The sequence below is a fragment of the Mirounga angustirostris genome, unplaced genomic scaffold (assembly GCF_029215605.1).
Source record: "Mirounga angustirostris isolate CCGP_5_RB_7025 unplaced genomic scaffold, mMirAng1.0.hap1 SCAF_14, whole genome shotgun sequence".
NCBI lineage: Eukaryota > Metazoa > Chordata > Mammalia > Carnivora > Phocidae > Mirounga > Mirounga angustirostris.
The window spans coordinates 93474719-93496702 of record NW_026991722.1 but is presented as its reverse complement, the minus strand read 5'-3'; the positions used below and the strand labels follow the sequence as shown (position 1 = coordinate 93496702).

The 21984-nt window shown below is 51.5% G+C and overlaps 1 protein-coding gene across 1 annotated transcript in view; it reads left to right on the top strand.

The window, feature by feature from the left end:
• The first annotated feature begins 2478 nt into the window (after positions 1-2478).
• Positions 2479-21984, top strand: part of LOC135362475 (proline-rich protein 36-like) — a 48787-nt gene continuing 29281 nt past the window's right edge. The window contains exons 1-7 of the mRNA XM_064577708.1: positions 2479-2665; positions 2727-3098; positions 3152-3489; positions 3532-3810; positions 4003-4100; positions 4331-4763; positions 4844-5477. Of these exons, the coding sequence (XP_064433778.1) occupies positions 2479-2665; positions 2727-3098; positions 3152-3489; positions 3532-3810; positions 4003-4100; positions 4331-4763; positions 4844-5477 (2341 nt within the window). The remainder of the gene's footprint in view (positions 2666-2726; positions 3099-3151; positions 3490-3531; positions 3811-4002; positions 4101-4330; positions 4764-4843; positions 5478-21984) is intronic.

Sequence of the window (21984 nt, the reverse complement as noted above, 5' to 3'; positions counted from 1 at the left end):
CAAAGGTCGCCGCTGCTGTCTACTCAGGCTCTTGCGGCTGGGCAGCCAACTTCTTTAACTCACTGGCAACCTCTTAGTCATCACTGTCTCTTGACCGTCATTCTAGGGGGAGAGGAACACATAAAAAGGGTCTCATTTCTCTCAGTTGGGATGGTCTGTCAGCTCTTGATCTGAATCACTAACCACCGCCGTTACATCTGTGCCCATAAAGCACTGCGAGTGAATAAAGACTACGATGGTAACAGAAATAGAGAATACTTATCCCTCTGTATTCCTCTGGGTTAGGCCCTATTCTAAGCTGTAAGGTGCAGAGTCAAGCCGAGAGGCATGAGGGTTTCGGATACGCCCCAAACATGGAGAGGTTGGAAGCACAGGTTTTGGAGCTGCAAAGACAAGGGCTTGAAATCTGGTTCCAAGCATTACCTGCGTCTCTAAGACTCAGAGGCCTATCAGGATCCTAGCCCACGGAGATGTGCAAACTGATAAAGGGTGTAGAATGCTTAGCCAGTGCCAGGCACAGAGCAGCTCCTCAATTAACTCACGATGATAATCATGGGGATGGCAATCAAGGTGTTCCTTCCCCAGTGCTAGCAATAACAGTAACTAATACTTCTGTGATATTAATCCCAAAGACTCTTACTGCACTTATCTCGTGCCAGGAACCATGATTTACATTGACTTTGGAAATGGGTTCTGTGTACTACTTCACTAAATCCCCAAAACAAGCCTATATAGGTCCTCTTTGCAGGCCCATCTCTCAGATGAGAATTCTGAGGCCTGGCGATTACCTATCTTGCTCAAGGACACACAGCTGGAAGTGGAATAAGAGGAATGACAACCTGTACTCTGAACCAGTCTAGAGGAAACCCATTACCTACGTTAAATCTGCACCATAACCCTAAGGTTTGGCTGTTCTGCCCACTTTACAGATGGAGAGACTGAAGCTCAGGCCCAGGGCAGAGGCCGAACTCACCTGGCCTCCCCAATGGGAGGAAGCAGGACTTGGCACTCCGTCTCAGGCTTGGCCACTGGGTCTGTGTGGCCCCCTGTGTCCCCTGCAGATACCAGGCTGAGGGGCACCTCTTCCTCGGAACCGCAGCATGCTAGGGTTCCAAGGACGCCGATGCCCCCGGCTCCCTCTGCTCCCAGCCATACCGCCACTGCCCCCAGCTACCGCCACTGCCCCCAGCTACCGCCACTGACACCCGCTGCCCATCACAGACGATGCTTCTGACCGCCGACGCGGCTGGCCCACGCTGCCGCCCTCTGCCGCCTGCTGCTTGCTGGCACTGACTGCCCAGCGCTGACCCTGCCCCTACCGCCACCGGGCCGCTGCCCCCGCCAGTTGCTGCCAATTATCGCTGCCTACCGCCCCAGCCACCTACCTGCCGCTGCCGCCTGCCACCCTTGCCTGCATCCCCTTGCCTCCGCCTGCCTGCCCCTTTCCCCTGCCGCTGCCTGCTACCTCCTTCCACCGCCCGCCGCCCTTGCCTGCCTGCCGCGGCCGCCTGCCTGCGTGCCGTTGCTTACCACAGCCTGCCACCGCTTCCTGCCGCCGCCTGCAATCGCCTACCGCCGCCGCCCACCACACTTGACTGCCGCTACCTGCCTCCCTGCCCCCACCGCTTACTGCCGCCCCCTGCCTCCACTGCCTCCACCGCCCCCCGCTGCCACATACTGACCCCACTAACCCGGCAACTACCGCTGCCGCCGCCCGCTGCTGATACTCCCACTGCTGCCTCTGCTGCCCGGAGCTTCCTCTGCTGCCCAACGTGGAAGCTGACTGGCGCCAGCAATACTGCTAACGCCGCTGACGCCGCTGACGCCGCTGACGCCGCTGACGCCGCTGACGCCGCTGACGCCGCTGACGCCGCCGCGTAACCCGACTCTACCCGCCGGCGCTTCCGGCGCCCCTCCCCACGCTGACCGTCGCTGCCGCCGCTGACCCGCCTGCTGCTGACCCCGCCCCTATCGCGGCGCCTGCTTCCCGCGCCGGTGACTCCGGCTGAAGCCAATGGCACCTGCTGTTGAGGCTGCCACACACCGCCACCCGATGACCCGGGGCTGCCCAAAGCTGGCGCCCCTGCAGCCCTTGCCGCCCCTGCAGCCGCTGCAGCCGCAGACGCCCCCCGCTAGTGCTGTCACCGCTGCAACCTCTGCTGCTGCCCGCTGCCGCCTGCCACCGACTGCCACCGCCTGCCTGCCGCTGCCTGCAGCCACTGCCCACCAATGCTGCCACCGCCGCCTGCCACTGCCTGCCTGCTGCCGCCACCAGTCAGTACTACCACTGCCGTCTGCCACTGCCGCCCCCTGCTGCCGCTTACCTCTGCCTGCCGCCGCCACCTGCCTTCTGCCACCCACCGCCCTTGCCTGCGCCTGCAGCCTGCTGCCCGCCGGCATCCATGACCGCCTGACTGCCGCCGCCGCCGTCTGCTGCCACAGCCTGGCTCCACCGGGCCCAGCTACCTAACCCCGAGAATGCATGCCAACGCTGCCTGCCTACCCCCACCGCTGCCGGCACCACCGGCCTACCGCTGCCACCTCCCTAATGCTGCTCTCTGCCACCTGCCTGTCCCCGCCGCCTGCCTGCTGCCGCCGCCTGCTATATCCTTGCACCACCCGCGGCCCTTACCTGCCGTGGCCTGCCTGCCAGCCACTGCTTACTGTAGCCTGAACCTGCTACCTTTTACCTGCCGCCACTGCCTGCCTACCGCTGGCGCCTGCAGCCCGCTGCCCCCACTGCCTGCCTCCGCTGCAGCCTGCCTCCTCCTGCCACCTTCCCGCGCCACCTGCCTCCGCTGTCTGCCACCGCTTCCTGCCACTGCCGCCTGACACCGCTGCCGGTTGCCCGCCACGGCCCGCTGCCGCTTCCTTACCACCGCCGCCTGCTGCCGCTTACCACTGCCCGCCACCGCAGTCCGCCACCAACGCATGCCTACTACTGCCGCCTCCCAACAGTTGCAATTCCCGCCTTCCTAACACTGCTGCCTGCGGCCACCACCTGTCCCCGCCAACCGCCTGCCACTGCTTCCTGCCACCACCGCCTGTTGCCATCTGCGGCTACTGCCACCAGCCTCCGCTGCCTAACCTCGACGATGGTTGCCAACGTTGCCTGCCTACCGCCGCCACCTGCTGCCGCTGCCCCCTGCAGCCCGCTTGGCCCCACCGCCAGCCGCTGCCACCTGCCGCCGCTGCTGTCTGCTGCCCTCACTGCCTGCCCCCGCTGCGGCCCGCATCCCCCTGACACCTGCCCCTGCCGCCGCTTTCTGCCACTGCTTACGGCCGGCTGCGACTGTTAGCCGCCGCTTCCTGCCTGGCCCCTGCTGCCTGCAGCCCGCCACGGCCTGCAGCACCGCCGCCTACCCCCGCCTACTGCCACTTACCACTACCCGCCACGGCAGCCCCCCGCCAGCACATGCCTACCGCTGCCGCCTACCTAACGCTGCTGCCTGGACCTGCGCCTGCCGCCGCTTACCACTGCCTGCCCCCGTCTGCCACCTCTTGCCGCCGCCGCCCCCTGCCTGCCCATAGCCGGGGCCTGCCGGCCGCCACTACCTGACCCCACCACTGCCCGCCGCCACTTCCTGCCGCCACTGCCTGTTGCCACCTGCGGCTACTGCGTACCCCCAGTGCTGCAGCATGCCTGCAACTGTCTGCCAGCTGCCTGCCGCAGCCTGCCTGCCCCCGCCCACTGCCGCCGCCGCCGCCTGCTACCTCCTTCCACCGCCCGCGGCCCTGGCCTGCCTGCCGCCGCCGCCTGCCTGCCTGCCGCTTCTTACCCAAGCCCGCCACCGCTTCCTGCCGCCGCCTGCAATCACCTACCGCCGCCGCCCACCACACTTGCCTGCCGCTACCTGCCTCCCTGCCCCCACCGCTTACTGCCGCCCCCTGCCTCCCCTGCCTCCACCGCCTCCCGCTGCCACATACTGACCCCCACTAACCCGGGACCTACCGCTGCCGCCGCTCGCTGCTGATACTCCTGCTGCTGCCTCTGCTGCCCAGAGCGTCCGCTGCTACCCAACGCTGAAGCCGACTGATGCCAGCACTACTCCTGACGCCGCGAACGCCGCGGACGCCGCTAACGCCGGGGACGCCGCCGCGTAACCCGCAGATGCCCGCCGGCGCTTCCGGCGCCCCTCCCCACACTGACCCACGCTGCCAACGCTGACCCGCCTGCTGCTGACCCCGCCCCTATCGCGGCGCCTGCTTCCCCCGCCCGTGACCCCGGCTGAAGCCAATGCCACCTGCTGCTGAGGCTGCCACACACTGCCACCCAATGACCCGGGGCTGCCCAAAGCTGGCGCCCCTGCAGCCCTTGCCGCCCCTGTAGCCACTGCAGGCGAGGACGCCACCCGCTGGTGCTGTCACCACTGCCACCTCTGCTGCTGCCCGCTGCCACCTGTCACCGACTTCCACCACCTGCCTGCCGCTGCCTGCCACCGCCTCCTGCCACCGCATGCCTGCTGCCGCCACCAGTCAGTACTACCACTGCCGCCCCCTGCTGCCACTTACCTCTGCCTGCCGCCGCCACCTGCCTTCTGCAACCCACCGCCCTTGCCTGCGCCCGCCGCCTGCTGCCCGCCGCATCCGTGGCCGCCTGCCTGCCACCGCCGTCTGCTGCCGCAGCCTGGTTCCACCGGGCCCAGCTACCTAACCCCGAGAATGCATGCCAAAGCTGCCTGCCTAACCCCACCGCTGACAGCACCGCCGGCCTAACGCTGCCACCTGCCAATCGCCACAGCTGCCGCCTGCCTAATGCTGATGTCTGCCACCTGCCTGCTGCCACCACTTGCTATATCCTTGCACCACCCGCGGCCCTTACCTGCCGTGGCCTGCCTGCCAGCCGCTGCTTACTGCAGCCTGCACCTGCTACCTCTTACCTACCGCCACTGCCTACCGCTGGCGCCTGCAGCCCACTGCCCCCACTGCCTGCCTCCGCTGCAGCCTGCCTCCTCCTGCCACCTTCCCGCGCCACCTGCCTCTGCTGTCTGTCACCGCTTCCTGCCACTGCCTCCTGACACCGCTGCCGCTGCTTCCTGTTGCCGCCTGCCTGCCGCTTGCCGGGGCTTGCCTGCCTGCCGCCCCAGCTGCCTGCGTCCCACCGCTTCCTGCCGCCGACGCCTGCTACCTCCTCGCACCGCCCGCCTCCCTTGCTTGTGGCTGCCTGACTGCCAGCCACTGCTTACCACAGCCTGCCCGCGCTGCTGCCTGCTGCCACTGTCGCCTGCCCTGCCGCCTGCCTTCACTTCCTGCCGCCGCTTCCTGTCACCACCTGCCGCCGCCGCTGCCCCCTGCCCCGCCGCTTGCCTTCGCTTCCTGCCGCCGCTTCCTGTCACCGCCTTTCGCCGCCAATGCCCCCTGCCCCGCCGCCTGCCTTCGCTTCCTGCCGCCGCTTCCTGTCACCACCTGCCGGCCCGCTGCCACTGCCGCCTGCCTTCGCTTCCTGCCGACGCTTCCTGCCACCTCCTGCTGCCAAGGTGCCTGCCCCGCCGCCTGCCTTCACTGTGTCACTGTACCAGCACCGCGTGGACAAACCACATGGGACACATTGACTGTTTTCATAGCTCCCCCTCTTCCTGATGCAATGGCCACATTTAGATGGAAAATACTACTTCAATACGTGAAAGAAGAACCATCAAGGGCGGCATTCTAGCAAGTGATTTAAGAGAAGGGGGAAAGGACTAGGCCACTCTTCTCTCCCCTTCTCTCTGGGAGGACTGGTGTGATCTTGGGAATTTGCTAGAACAGCTCAGGGAACTCCTGGAAAGAACAGCTGCATCTTCTGTCGATCAGCACTCACATCTGGGACTGCCTAGAGTTGGAGAAGGCCCAGTTCTCCAGGTGAGCACCTGTTTGCACCATTCGCCATGTCACCACCTGAACAGGCTGATGTCAACGTCCTCACATTTAAAAGAAGGATGAGCATCATGACACCAACTTCATAAAGCTGTCATGAGACCTGAAAGCCCCCACAAAACTCTTAACACAGACGCTGGCATATTGTGTGTGCTCAAGAGATACTAACTCTTATGATCATTACTAATAACATATTAAAGTTTTCCACGACTAGAACCTTCCACAGATCTTGTTTTTTTCCGGAATCGGTCATGGGTATTATATTTGACCAAAGATATACATTTAGGAGATAGTTTCCAAGGGGTGAAGATGCATTGTGTCCATAAAACAGTTTTCTGCTGGAGCCCACATAGCCTTGCCTGCTTCAAATGCAGTGGGTAGCTCATGTCTGCTCTAGAGATTAGAAACACTACATGGGGAGCTTAAGGACCCCATGGTTCTGATTGTGTGACCTCCTGGAACAGAAAGTCATTCAACCTACTAAACCTCAGATTCCTCAACATCGCAATACACTTTACCGGATAATCTTAGAGATCCTCTCCAGGCAAAAATTCCAGTTCAACAGTTTTATAACCCAAGCTTTGGAGAATTTGTCTGCCATGTTTGCTCCTCTATTCCCAATCCCTGCCACAGAGAAGACACTAAATAAGCATTTGTAGAGTAAAAACATGGATAAATAAAAAAGATCCACTTGAAAAAATAAATCCAATTGATCCTTTTCCTCTTGAAGAAAAAAAAAAATTCATTAATTAGATACTTCCAAAATTTAATATTTCTGTCTATTTTGTTGTGCTGCCCATGTATTAACTGTGTAAAGCAATAATAATGCCTTCTTTTTTTTAATTTATTTTTTTATTCTTATGTTAATCCCCATACATTACATCGTTAGTTTTAGATGAAGTGTTCCATGATTCATTGTTTGTGCATAACACTCAGTGCTCCATGCAGAATGTGCCCTCCTCAATACCCACCACCAGGCTAACCCATCCTCCCACCCCCTCCCCTCTAGAACCCTCAGTTTGTTTTTCAGAGTCCATTGTCTCTCATGGTTCGTCTACCCCTCCGATTTCCCCCGCTTTATTCTTCCCCTCCCGCTACCTTCTTCTTTTTTTTTTTTCTTAACATATATTGCATTTGTTTCAGAGGTACAGATCTGAGACTCAACAGTCTTGCACAATTCACAGAGCTTACCAGAACACATACTCTCCCCAGTGTCTATCACCCAGTCACCCCATCCCTCCCAACCCACCCCCCACTCGAACAACACTCAGTTTGTTTCCTGCGATTAAGAATTCCTCATATCAGTGAGATCATAGGATACATGTCTTTCTCTGTTTGACTTATTTCACTCAACATAGTACCCTCCAGTTGCATCCACGTCGTTGCAAATGGCAAGATCTCATTCCTTTTGATGGCTGCATAATATTCCATTGTATATATATACCACCTCTTCTTTATCCATTCATCTGTCGATGGACATCTTGGCTCTTTCCACAGTTTGGCTATTGTGGACATTGCTGCTATAAACATCGGGGTGCATGTACCCCTTCGGAACCCTACCTTTGTATCTTTGGGGTAAATACCCAGTAGTGTAATTGCTGGATCATAGGGTAGCTCTATTTTCAACTTTTTGACGAACCTCCATACAGTTTTCCAGAGTGATAATGCCTTCTTTTTTTAAAATTTAAATTCAATTAGCCAACATATAGTACATCATTAGTTTTTCGTGTAGTGTTCAATGACTCATTAGTTGCATATAACACCCAATGCATATCACAACACGTGCCCTCCTTAAAAATCCCATCACCCAATTACCCCATCCCCCCACCCACCTCCCTTTCCACAACCCTCAGTTTTTTTCCTGGAGTCAAGAGTCTCTCACGGTTTGTCTCCTTCTCTGATCTTTCCTCCCTTCCCCTATGATCCTCTGCATTGTTCCTTATATTCCACTGCCTTCTTGGGCTTACAGTGAATACAATAAAATATAGTTCAGCAATGATATGTAGATTGTGGGAGTAGTAAATGAAGTTAAAGTATTCTAGTGTCCTCATATTTTCTGGGAAAAGATCAGAGGCTCTAATTTATATTTGTCTGTAGTAAGTCAAAGGCATACTTTTTACCTTTGATTGCAGTTACTAAAAGAATAGTAAGTGAATGTATTACTTCTGTAGTGCATTGAATGGTGGCCCGCAAAATGATATGTCAACATCTTAACTCCTGGAGCCTGTGAATGTGATCATATTTAGATATAGAGTACACAGATGTAATTAAGTTAAGGATATTGAGAGATCATTGTAGATTGCCCAGGTGCACACTAAATCCAATGATAGGTGTCCTTCTAACAAACAGAAGAAGATGGACGCACAAAAGGGAACACTATGGGACAGCAGAGTCAGAGATTAGAGTGACAATGTCACAAGCCAAAGAATGAGAACAGACACCAGAACTGAAGAGGCAAAGAAGGATTCCCTCCTAGAATGGCTGGAGGGAGCATGGCCCTGCTGACTCCTTGACTTCATGCTCTTGGCCTCCAGAACTGTGTTCAAGCCACCGTGTTTGTAATAATTGATTATAGCAGCCATAGGAAATTGAGAAGTCTTTTATTTTAATTTTTTTCTCTTTCATTATTCAACCAATTTCTTACTTTATCAACTTTTTTTAAAATCTTTTTTTTCATTTTTACACTTACATTTTATCCTTTCATTGTATTTAATTTTATTTTTGTATATATATAAGTTTTTCTTTCTTTACAATTTTGGGATGCAGTTTCTTCTAACAAATAGACCAAAATACACCCAGAATTTAGCATATGGTTCTCTTCTCTTCACCTATCTGATCGTATTCTCTCTTTTTTGTCTTTGTTTTGTTTTGTTTTCTTAAAGTCATTTTTGTACTTTCATCTTTACACTTACATTCTATCCTTTCAATGTATTTAATGTTATTTTTGTATATATATGTTATTCTTTCTTTATAATTTTGAGATGTAGTTTCTTCAAACAAACTGAACAAAATACGCTCAGGATATAATGTATAGCTCTGTTCTGTTCACCTGTTTATATTCCTGTCTTCTTTTTTTCATTTTTTTCTTTTTTAATTTTCATGTCTACAGTTACATTCTATTCTTTCACTGTATTTTATTTTATTATTGTACACACATAAGTTTTTCTTACTTTACAATTTTGGGATCTAGTTTTCTAACAAACAGACCAAAATACACACAGGATCCAGTGTATTGCTCTATTCTGTTCACCTCTGGTTATATTCTCCTTTTGATTCTTTAATTTCAATTTTTTTTTTTTTTAGTTTAAGATCTCTCCTGATTTGTTTAGTGTATATTTCTCTGGGGTCATTGCTGTCATTGTGGTATTTTGTTCTTTCATTCATCTATTCTTCCTGGACAAAATGGTCTAAGACAGAAAAACTCACCTCAACAAAAGAGAACAAGAGGCAGTACTGACTTCCAAGGACCTAATCAGTATGGAGGTAAGTAAGATGTCAGAACTAGAGTTCAGAATAATGATTATAAAGATAATAGATGGGCTTGAAAAAAGCATAGAAGACACTACAGAATCTCTTTCTGGAGAAATGAAAGAACTAAAATCTGCGCGTGTTGAAATCAAAAAGGCTATTAATGTGATGCAATTAAAAATGGAGGGAGATCCCTGGGACATTTGCAGACAGGACCAGGAGTCCCTGAAGCCAAGGGAAACTTCAGATCAGGAGAACGGGCCTCGCCCGGGAAGGAGGCCTGAACACTTTGCCCTGATTGTCTTGTGCGCACGGACGGACGTGACCTGGCCCTGCCTTGAGCCCCTAGGTTTGCTGTAGTGCCAGGTGGGCCTGAGTGGCTGGGCTCCGGGCCGGGATCAGCCCTTCCCACCTCCCCCAGGGCTTGTGTGATTGAGACAACTTTCTACTTCATGGCAAAGTCAGGGGCAACTGTTTTCTGGAACCTGGCTGGCCTCCCCTCCCCCAGCCCAACTGCTCTGCCCTGGTTGCCGGGCACCGTTGACCTCATAGGTGGAACTCTCCACAGGATTCTCAGTGGTCCGTTGTGGCCACAGGACTCTGGCACTTGGAGACAGAGCTGTGGAGCCTGACGCAGCCATGGAGGGCGCCCTCTTGGCCACCAGATCCACTTGCCAGCTGGTGTTGGAGCACCTGTGGGGGGGCGCTGCAGCTGATTTCTGAAAGCTGGGGACACACCCCGAGTCTCCCCGTGTTGCCCTGTGCGGTGCTCATATGGACTGTGCTGCTGGTTCTCCTAGTGAAGAGACAACTCACTCGAAGAAGCGCGAAGGCACTGGGCCACAGGGGCTCTGCCCGCCATGAAGTGTGTGGAGCCCGCCGTGAGGAGAGTGGCCCAACCACACAAGCCGAGGCCGCCCTCAGGCCGCCCGCGGTGGTGGCCAGTCCTCCCTTGTTACAAGCCCTGTGCTTGTCGGCAATGAACACAGAACTGAGCAGGCTGGTGGATAGGGACACTGTCAACTTTTTGAGGAAGGTACTGAAGGAACTGGACCAGCCTCCCGACCTGCCCCAGGTCCCTAGGGAAAAACCCATCCTCAGAACATCGGAGAAGGATGGAAAACAGCTTCTGACGAAAAGAACGAAGGATCAGAGTGAAAACACTCCTTTTCCAGAAGGTCCCGAACCGCTCAACCAAGAAGTTTCGAGATGGAGGCAGAAAGGGCAGGAGAAGGAGGAGGAAGAAAGGCTGGAGCCGTCGAAGGCATGCATGGAGCTGGTCCCGAAAGATCAAGCCAGCCAGTCCCCGTCCAGGGCCGGACCCGGGCTGCAGGCCATCCCCCCGCCTGACCTCCCTGCAGAGCACAACGGTGCTGGGACCCAGGGAGTCCAGCCAAAGAGGGGAGCAGGAAATGGTGATCAGCCCGCCCATCGGGCAGCAGTGGATCTGAAGGGCGTCCCTGAGGATGCTGGCTGCCCTGGGTCCCCTCCAAGTCCCGAAGGGGAACAGCAACACAGAGCCAGACGACTGTGGGCAGAAAGGCAAGAGATCGTGGAGCTGACACGACAAATCCACAGCCTGCAAACCCAGGAAGCCTCTTTGCAGAAGGAAACTTCACAGCTGGACAAGGAGATTCAGCCGCTGAAGCTGAAACTTCAGAACCCCCTGGATGAACAGGAGCAATACATCCTGCAACTTGACCGAAAAGCGTTTCAGGCGCAAGCTCAGTGCTTGGAAATGAAGAAGAAACTGGCCAGCGTGCACAGAGAAATGAACTTCACGTGCCAGATTCGCAACCTCTACAAGAAGATGGCCCAAGACCTGGGCAAAGAGCTGGAGAGAACCACCTCCTACTATCATCGCAAGCTGGTCCTCTTCCATCAGGACAGAGTCGCGAAGAGCTGGGTGGTGGCTGCATCCAGAGAGAGGGAGTTCCAGGAGCTAAGGAAAGAGAATGATCACTTGAGGCGGATGCTAGCCGGTGTGGAGTCCAGCTGCCGGCCTGTCCTGAGGGACCCTCTTGGTCCTGCTGCTCCGCCCACAGCCCACGCAGGCTGGGAAGTGTCAGGGGGTACCCGGGGTCATCAGGCCCCCAGGGGGGATGGGAGGTCCACCGTGAGGGCCCCGGGACCCGGAGTCGCCAGCAAGGGTGACCGGGCTCAGGGCAGCCGGGCTCTGAGCAGCCAAAGCCCGGCTCAGCATCTGCGCAGAGCTCCGTGAAGAACGTCTGATGGCTCTCTCTCTAGTGAAACGGCTACCATTTCGGAACTGATGCCACAGTGACTCTCTGCAGGATAGCGGTGGAACCCCATCACAGACTGTGTAACTAGAGCTTTGTCCACATTGTCATGAATACATAGCTTCCCTGCCGGACGCTTTAGAACTCTCGGCTGTAGGTATGGTGGTCGGATTTAAATTAATGCCACTGGGACTGAAGACATCCTCTATTGTGGACATAGACAGAGACTTTCAAACAAGACCATTTCTGTGCTCTAGGACTAGGGTTACAGTTCCGCAGAAATAACTCAGTATTTATGTGATTGCCTTAAAAAAAGAGAGCAGAAAAACCTTAAACAAAACATCTCACTCAAACTGTATGAAAGAGTTTGTGCTGTCTTAAATTCAAATTTTAGTCCTAAAACTCATATTTTAGTCCTAAATTCAAATTTTAGTCCTAAATTCAAATTTTAGTCTTAAATTCAAATTTTAGTCCTAAATTCACATTTTAGTCCTAAGTTCATATTTTAGTTCTGAATTCATATTTTAGTCCTAAATTCATAGCAATAGTTTAGTCTTAAATTTATAGATAGGAAAACTTAGGAATTTGCAACCATTTCTTCCTTGTTCTGCAATTTTTTTCTTCTTAGCCTCTGTTGTTTTGTTTAAGATACTGTTTGTTGTTTAACATTTGTGAATTTTATGCAGTCAAAATACAAACTTTTCTCCTGATAACAAGCATACACTCCCATGCACGTGGACGCGTGCACACGCACACACCCCAGGATGCAAACCTAGACTATTGTAGTTGTTTTATGAATTCATATTTTAGTCTTTAATTCTTATTTTAGTCCTAAATTCATGGGATTAATTTAATCTTAAACTTATAGATAGGAAAGCTTAAGAATCTGCAACCATTTCTTCCTTGTTCCGTGATTTTTTTCTTAATCTTTGTTGTTTTGTTTATGATACTATTTATTGTTTAACACATATATTTTAAGCAGTCAAAATACAACGTTTTCTCCCGAAGACAAGCATACACTCCCATGCACGTGGACACGTGCACACGCGCACACCCCAGAATGCAGAATCTAGACTATTGTAGTTGTTTTTTGAGTACCTGGAAAATGTAAAAATAGAATTGACAATTTCATTAATTGCTTGTAGATAAATAAATTACTGAAAGGAAAAAAACGTGTGTGTGCAATGTGTAAAGAGAGGAAAGTCTCCTTGATCTTCTGCACAGAGAGCAGAGTCTCCAAATGGACCAGGGAAGATCCCAGGCAGAAGCGCTTCTCCCACAGGGTCTGGAGGAAGAGGCCAGGGGACAGTCCCCAGCTGAAGCAGGGAGTAGGGCAGGACCAAGGAGGGGGCTCCCAGCCTCCAGCCACAGGGGGAGGTGGTCCCACCCCTGGGCCTGGAGGGAGGACAGGGAGGTGGCATCTGCTGAGCCCAGTGGGGGGCTGTCCCAGGAATGGTGCAGGGCCGCCCCCAGAGGGCCTGGAGAGCAGACAGGAGTCAGCCTTGGGCACAGGGCAGACAGAAGAGGGTTCAGGAGCAATTTGGAGAACGACCCGCAATCATGACTCTCTTTGACCCAAAGTGTGCCTGTGTGTGTTACTGCCTGCATTTGCGCCCACATATGTAGTGAGAATCTCTGCAGCTTCTACGATGTCTTTGGCACTGGGCCGCCGTGGCTCTCTAACTGTCCCTGCTACAGGCTGGGGTGGGGTGGCAGGGCAGGGGGGCTCTCTGGAGGAGGTGGCCTCTGAGCTGAACACTGATGGATAAGCAGCGGTTATCAGTGGTGCTTTCACACTTGAAAGAGCATGTGAAAATCTTGGAGACCTTGTTACAGAAAGATTTTGATTTCAAGTTGTGGAGCTGAGAGCTTGCACGGCCCCCACGTGAGCTCTATGCTGGGACCAGACATGGAGTAGGAAGGATCCTTAGATGATGATGGGCTAGGAGCGAGTGGGGGCAGGTGGATGGCGCAAAGGCATTTCCGGCAGAAGGCACACACAGGCAAAACCACGGGACACAAAACAGCCTAGTCTGGTGAGCAAGGCAAGGTTGTGCAGTTAGCTTTCTGGAGCCCAGAAACTCAACGCTGGGAGGGTGCGAACAGGAGTCGGAATAGATGCACACCCTGTGCACATGTACTGTTCCCAATTACGCTGTCCAGGGCTCCTGTCCTAACGGGCAATCTTGTCCCGCTAGAGAACCTCTCTCCTGACTCACAAGCACCTAGAATACTCTAATCTTGGGGTGCCAACGGCCATCATGTTGCTTTTGGAAATCCTCCGAGAACATAAGCTATCACAGAGAAAACAGTAGAGCCAAAAGACAGCAAGAAACAAAATCCTGATACCTGGACCCTTGATCCAGCTGTTCCTGAAGCTTCTTTCCGAGTCTCAGAAAGGACCTAACCTGAGTCCCCTTTGAGGCTTAAGCAGGTTGAGATAAGTTTCTACCACCTGCATATGAAAGAATCCTGCTGGTTATATTTTATAATAGTTCTGCTGATAGCAAACCCTGTCTTCAGGAGAAGGCACTGTCCAAAGTCACAGAGTCCATCAGAACAGACAAGGTGAGACAGCTCACAGGTTCAGTTGGCCACACTCAGGCTCCTACCTTACAAGTATAAGGACAGTGACAAGCTTCCCTGTTTCTGGCACTGCAGGGCATTCTCCCTCTGGGGTCCCTCACTGCCCATGACAGTTGTCCTCTCCCTGGGTGGGCATGGGGACATTGTTGTGCTCAGCTCCCAGGCAGGGTTCTCAAAGCCAAACCCCACCCCATCCTGAGGTTCATGACATCATAGTGAGGACACTAAATCCCCAGGCTCTGCCATCCCTTGACATAAAACCCCACCCGAACTCTTGTCTAACCACCAAAGGTTGACCCTCTGGGAAACAGTGTGAGTGACTGTGCCCTGGGTTAGGCTTAGAAGGGTCCTCCATCCATTGCTAGATTGACAAATCGAGGGTGCTCCCTCACCCAGGACTCACGGGCTGCGCACCCTCCTGGAAGGGCAGGCTGTTCCTACCCCTCCCAGAGCGACAAGCCTACTACCGGGCTTCTGATGGACCCCAAACTATCGGGTGAGGAGGAAAGGCTGCTGGCCACCCACAGGCCCTGTGTGTAAGATGCTTTGACGTGAATAACCCAGACCCATGGAGGGAAGGACAGGACCCTGTGGGAGCTGGGGAACCATGATGGACACGAAACACAATCACCATGGCAACGTGCTCTCTAGCCCTGGCCTCCTCACCTAGTCCTGGCCCCTGTCCTTTCCAACGTGTGGCCTGAGGTTCTCTCTAGGGTGTGGTCACCGGAGTTCTTTCTGCCTCATGCAGAACGAGGTGACAGATGCACCCATTTGGTGCTTGGTGCCCGTACGGGCTTGAATAACATCCCCTCAGATTCATGTCTGCCTGGAGCCTCAGAAAGTGAGCTTATTTGGAAATAGGGTCTCTGGAGACATAATTAGTTGAGATGAGGTCATACTGGGCTATGGCACAGGCCTGATCCAACACGACTGGTGTCCTTACAGGCGGAGCGGGCGGACTCAGACTGGCAGGAGGGAAGCCGGGTCAGCCGGGGACAGGGACTTCGGTGAAGCAGCTTCGAGCCCAGAAATGCCCTGCTTGGCCGCAGCGCCCAGAAGCTGGGACAAAAGCATGGAAAGGATGTCCCTTTGGGCCTCCAGAAGGGACGGAACCTGACGGACCCTGATTTCAGAACTGTGGCCTCCAGAACAGTGAGAGAATACAGTTCTGGGGTCTCAAGCTGCCTGGTTTGGGGTGTTTTGCAAGAGCAGTCACTGCAAACGAATGCGGTGCCACAGAGCCCTCAAAATGCAGGCCTTGCAAATGCTCAGAGCTGGAATCCAAGGAGCCCGAAGCTGCGGGGAAAGGAAAGACGTGTGTCTGTCTGACGTGCACCCCTCCTGCTTCTAGGGACAGATGTCGCCAGACAAATGGCCCCGAACCATTGAGCCCCTCCTCTTGGATACTGATGTGAGAAGTCACCCCCTAGGGAGCCCATCATGACCTGGACCCATGACCCTGGGTGCAGAGTTAGCCTCCGGGAGTGACACCGCAGCTGCGGGCTGGAGACCACCCCAGTGGTTGCTCTGCGGACTGAGCAAGAGTGACGGGCAGGAAGGCACGCGGGAATGCTCGCCTGCCGCCCTCCAACCTCTGTCTTATTCTTCCAGAGGTTGCTTTGTTTGGGGTGTGTTCCCAGGAGGGGGTTGGAGACTCTGTCCCATGGCTTCCACTTCTGGGCAGCCCCCACTGTCAGTGCGGAGTGCACTAAGTCAGCCCCTCGTGGGAAAAGCGTTTGTGGACCTGCCATTCCAACACGACACCATCCAGCACTTGGGGCACCAGCGCCCCCCAAGCAGTGGTGGGGGAGGGACAGGGACACTTCTGATGGGACTCCAGCCCTCCACAACCACATGAACCACGATCTCAGCACGTGTGAAGCCGTCAGACCGTAACGGAGTGTTGCGGGAACAGAGTGTGGCCGACGACCCGAATCACCCGCTAGCAATCTTTCGCCCTGCTTCAAGACCAGAGGGGGCTGCATTCACTGTCCTTCCTTCACGTCTGTGGTCCTGCATCCACCAGCACCCTGTACATCACAGGGTGGGGGTCCTTTCCTGTCTGGGGCATGCCAGGGTTCCTGGTGTTTGCTCTGCAGAGTCAGGCTTGGGTTCACCTAGAAAGGTCTTGGCCCTGTGGCTTTGTCTACCTGGATGCTACTGGGACAAGTGACACTGTGGAGACCCTTCCCCCACTACATGCAACTTTGAGTGAAGGAGAAGGCTCTTGATTGTCACCAGTGCATGGAGCAGCATCAGCCTGGGCCAGGGGTTCCTTCATTGGGCTTAAGACATGTCTTAAGACATGTCCCCATCAGAGATCAGGCTGGAGAGTCAGGTGAACCACCAGTTAGTCCCCTCAGCTTTGAAGAAAGGGGACAGGAAGGCAATGGAGAGGCGAGGATATGAGGAGGGTATAAGAAGGGGAGAGAATGGGTTACTATGGAGAATTTTACCACAGATGCACAATTACATTCTAAAAATTTGCTTTTTCTGATGGCAAAGCCTAAAAGGTATCCTAGTTAAAACTTTACTCTGCAAAAGAGAAATTAAGAACCGGTCCCATTTACAATTGCACCAAAAAGAATAAAATACCTCAGAATAAACTTAACTAAGGAGATGAAAGACTTTACTCTGAAAACAACAAAACACTGATGAAAGAAATTGAAGAGGACACAGACAAATAAAGATATTCCATGCTCATGGGTTGGGAGAAAAAATATTATTAAAATGTCCATACTACCCAAAGCAATCTACAAATTCAATGCAATCCCTATCAAAATGTCAACAGCATTTTTCACAAAACTAGAACAAATAGTCCTAAAAATGTGTATGGAACTGAAAAAAAAAAAAAAAAAAAAAAAAAACATCACCACAACAAAAAAAGCCCTGAATAGCCAAAGTAGTCTTAAAGAAGAACAAAGCTGGAAGTATGACAATCCCAGATTTCAAGATATACTATAAAGCAATAGTAATCAAAATGCCATGGTACTGGTACAAAAATAGACACATAGATCAATGGAACAGAATGGAGAGCCCAGAAATAAACCCACATTTATATGGTCAGTTAATCTTCGACAAAGCAGGAAAGAATATCCAGTGGGGAATAAAGTCTCTTCAACAAATAGTGTTGGAAAAACTGGACAGCAATGTGCAAAAGAGTGAAACTGGACCTCTTTTTTACACCATACACAAAAATAAATTCAAAATGAGTTAAAGACCTAAATGTGAGACCTAAAACCATAAGAATCCTAGAGGAGGGCACAGGCAGTAATGTCTCTGACATCAGGGGTAGCAACATTTGCTAGATGTGTCCCCTGAGGCAAGAGAAACAAAAGCAAAAATACACTAGTGGGACTACATCAAAATAAAAGCTTCTGCACAGCAAAGGAAACGACCAACAAAACTAAAAGACAATCTACTGAATGGGAGAATGTATTTGTGAGTGACAAATCCAACAAAGGGTTAGGATCCAAAATATATAAAAAACAGATACAACTCAAAAAACACCCAAAAAACAAATAATCCAATTAAAAATGGACAGAAGACATAAACAGACATTTTTCCAAAGAGGGCATACAGTTGGCCAACAGACACATGAAAAGCTGCTCAATATCACTCACCATCAGGGAAATGCAAATCAAAACCACAAGGAAATATCACCTCACACTGTGAGGATGGCTAAAATCAAAAAGGCAAGAAACAACAAATGTTGGTGAGGATGTGGAGAAAAAGGAACCCCCGTGCACTATCGGTGGGAATGCAAACTGGTGCAGCCTCTGTGGAAAACAATATGGAGGGTCCTCAAAAAATTAAAAATAGAATTACCATATGATCCAATAATGCCAATACGGGGTAATTACCCAATGAATACGAAAAAACTAATTTGAAAAGATACACGTACCTCTAGGCTTACTTCAGCATTATTTATAAGAACCAAATATGGATGGATGGATAAAGAAGATGTGTTATGTATGTATGTACACACACACACACACACACACACACAAATGTAAATGGAATATTATTCAGCCATAAAAAGGAAATGAATCTTGCCATTTACAACAACACAGTTGGATCTAGACAGTATAATCCTATGTGAAATAAGTGGGTCAGAAAAAGACATATGATTTCACTCATATGGAAAATTTAAGAAACAAAACAAACCAAGAGAAAAGGAGAAAAACAACAACAACAAAAAACCAAACTCTTGAATATAGAGAACAAACAGAGGGTTAGCAGAGGGGAGGAAGTTGGGGGAAGGGGGAAATAGAGGATGGGGACTAGGGAGTACACTTGTCCTGATGAGCACTACATTGTACACCTGAAATTAATATAGCACTCGATGTTCACTAACTGGAATTAAAAAATATATATATTGGCATAAGGTTCAAAGCCAAATGGATTCCCAGTATCTTTTCTTTAATAGTTTTACTTTTTATTGAGATATACACCATTTCTACTGTAGGTGCTCAAATCTTAGGGGCACTTAACTGTTCAGTGTCCTTTTACATACGTCTACAGCCATGTAAGCAACTCCCAGAGCAAGATGCAGAACATTTTCGGGCCCAGAAAGACTAATCGCTCAATAACTAATCGCCCAACCCTAGAGGTAACTGCTGCTCTGACCTTTGGCACATGTCACTACACTTAAAATTTAGAGATGGAATCATACACTCTGCATTCTAGGACCTGCTTTCTTGAGCTCAATATTGAGTCTATGACATGTCCTTGTGTATAGCAATAGTTTGGGGTTTTGTATTGTTGCATACTGTCCCATTACGTGACTATAGCACAATTAGTTTAATTTCTTCTGCAGCTGGTGACCACTTGGGTTGTTTTGTGTTTGGGGCTATTAGAAACAAAGGTGCTATGACCATCCTGGTGGCCAGAGCCCTCACTTGTCCTGAGTACACACCCAGGGATGCCGGCCACGGACATCTGCATGCTCAGCTGTACTAGACACGGCCATGCTATTTCCCAACGCTGTGCCACTCCCCCCAGCAGCCTTCCCGGACGGGAGCTGCAACCATCCCCCGTCGTTGTCACACTTGGTGCCAATCTTTTCCATTTTAGCCATTCTGATGGGTGCGCAAGGGTATCTTACTATAGGCTTAATTTGCACTTTCCTGTTGGCTAATAATGTTGGGCACCCTTCCCTATGCTTATTGGCCTCTTGGTTTCCTCTGTTACAGGGGTCTGCATGTTTTTCTGTAAGGGTCTGACGGTAAACATCTTTGGTTTACAGGTCAGATGGTCTCCACTCCAGCCACGCAGCCCTGACGGTGTAGGGGAAAGCAGCATTGACGATGTATGAACGAACGGGCATGGCTGTGTTCCAATGAAACTTTATTTATAAAACAGCCTGAAGGGTTGGATTTGGTCTCCCGGGCCTTCATTTCCCGACCCCTACTCTAGAGTAAAGCCTCTGCTGAGGACGTTTGTCCATTGCAAAATGAGTTTGTTATTTTTTTTTATTCTTATGTTAATCCCCATACATTACGTCATTAGTTTTAGATGAAGTGTTCCATGATTCACTGTTTGTGCACAACACCCAGTGCTCCATGCAGAATGTGCCCTCCTCAATACCCACCACCAGGCTAACCCATCCTCCCACCCCCCTCCCCTCTAGAACCCTCAGTTTGTTTTTCAGAGTCTATCATCTCTCATGGTTCCTCTACCCCTCGGATTCCCCCCGCTTCATTCTTCCCCTCCCGCTACCTCCTCCTTCTTTCTTCTTCTTCCTCCTCCTCCTCCTCCTCCCCCTCCCCCTCCCCCTCCTCCTTCTTCTTCTTCTTCTTCTTTTTTTTTTTCTTAACAGATATTGCATTATTTGTTTCAGAGGTACAGATCTGAGATTCAACAGTCTTGCACAATTCACAGCGCTTACCAGAGCACAAACCCTCCCCAGTGTCTATCACCCAGTCACCCCATCCCTCTCAACCCACTCCAGCAACATTCAGTTTGTTTCCTGCGATTAAGAATTCCTCATAAAAATGAGTTTGTTATTAATCTGTACAAGTTATCTATAAGTTCTGGATCCCAGTCTTGTACTACTAATCACTTATTATGTTCTAGAAATTAGAAGAAATCATGGTACTATATCAGACCATTTCGATAGCTTTGTCCTCGATGTTTCCACATGAGGGCCCTCAGGGAGGAGATGACAGTTGTCGCAGGGAGCCTTCCTCTTGACACGGGGACCCAGGAGACCTGTCCACTGCTGTATCATCCGAGTGGCAGACGGTGCCACACAGCAACCCAGAGCCCTGTGTCTCTCTGCCCCCTACCGCAGATCGCCATGTGTGATGGGCTACAGGATAAACGGCCCTGACTTGTTAAAAGGCACACATTTCCCAAAAGGAACAGAAACAGTATGGATAATGAATGTATATGCCACAGGGCTTTTTTCTTCTGAAGGAAATTTTCCAGTCCTTCCGATCGAAGATGGTCAAAGTGGGGGAGCTCGTAGGGACCCCCTTGCCATTTTTAGCCAAAAGCTTGATGGGCTGGGCATCGGCTGACAGAGGGCTGGAGGGGAAATGGGCCCCCATTCGAAGACCGGCCTGGAAGGGCTGCTACTGGAAATCTGGTCAGGTTCTGCGCACCAGGATGAGACCTTGAGGTCCTTGGGGGCGGGGGTTGGTCAGAGGACTTGTCACTCAGGCCCCAACAAGCCAGCTGCACAGCTGGGATGAGAACCCAGATTTCCCAAGTCCAAAGTCTTCCTCACATCTTCCCTTTATCTAAGTAACTCTGACTTTGCCAGGTGAATCATAATGTGAGCTGCATAGAAACTGACAGGTATTTTGTCTTTTCCTCCGCCATACCCACGTCAGTAAGAGCATCCAAAGACTGAGGAGCCCCATTTATAGAACAAACGGATCATAAGGAAATGAGTAGGAGGTGGTCTGATTATGTCCTGCATAGACGGTTTGGTGCTCATCCCACCCATCCCTCCCTCTCAAGTGTCCCCTCAAGATGGACAGGGTGGCTCGATGCCCAGCATCAGTCAAGACCCTGGGCCAAGAGGAGACTCGCGCTATCAGACTTCTTTCCTTTGTACGTTACTAACGTCGTGGAGGTACCACAGTTTGTGTCCTTCACAGGTGCTCTAATCACAAAGAGATACATCAAAATACGGGAACTTGTCTCATCCAACCTGGCCTTAGATGACCAACTACTCTTACTTTCAGTTTTACCTGATTCCAAATATACAGCTCCTTAGGAACGTAGGAAAGCTGTTCCCAGTCCCTAACTGTGGGATTTATCAGTCATGCATTGTTTATTCTTGCTCAATTTGGGACATCATTTCTGGGAAAGGACTTTCAGGACTGAATAAATCTGTGTCATTTTCCTAGCAGTAATTCTTCTTTGGGCATGCCCTCCTTTCACACCAAAGTGGGGTTATGGGAAGTTTGGGTCAACAAAACTCTTGTGAGTAATTAGTATCCAATTAGCCCAAGGTTTCATGTCTGTGGGAGTCAAGGCCTCTTTCTCCAACCTCTGGGAAGAATGAAGTAGGTCAGGCCTCTGTTTAAAATCAAGGCCCATGCTGACTGCCCACCCATTTTACTAGTTGCTATTAGGGCCTGGACATCTACAGAAAGCGACTCAGTACTTTTGTTGGCCCTCACTGCCAGTGGAAGGTCAAGACTGGCCCCCAGTGACCTAAGTCCTTCCTCTCTATGTCCGTCTTGTAGGAGGTTCCAGCATCACCGAGAATCTTCATCCTGGCCCAGAGGGAAGGACACGACACTGCTCTCTGGGTGAAAGATCATGACGTCCTTCCCATCATCAGCCTGTTTCAAATGATGAATCTGGAGTGAGA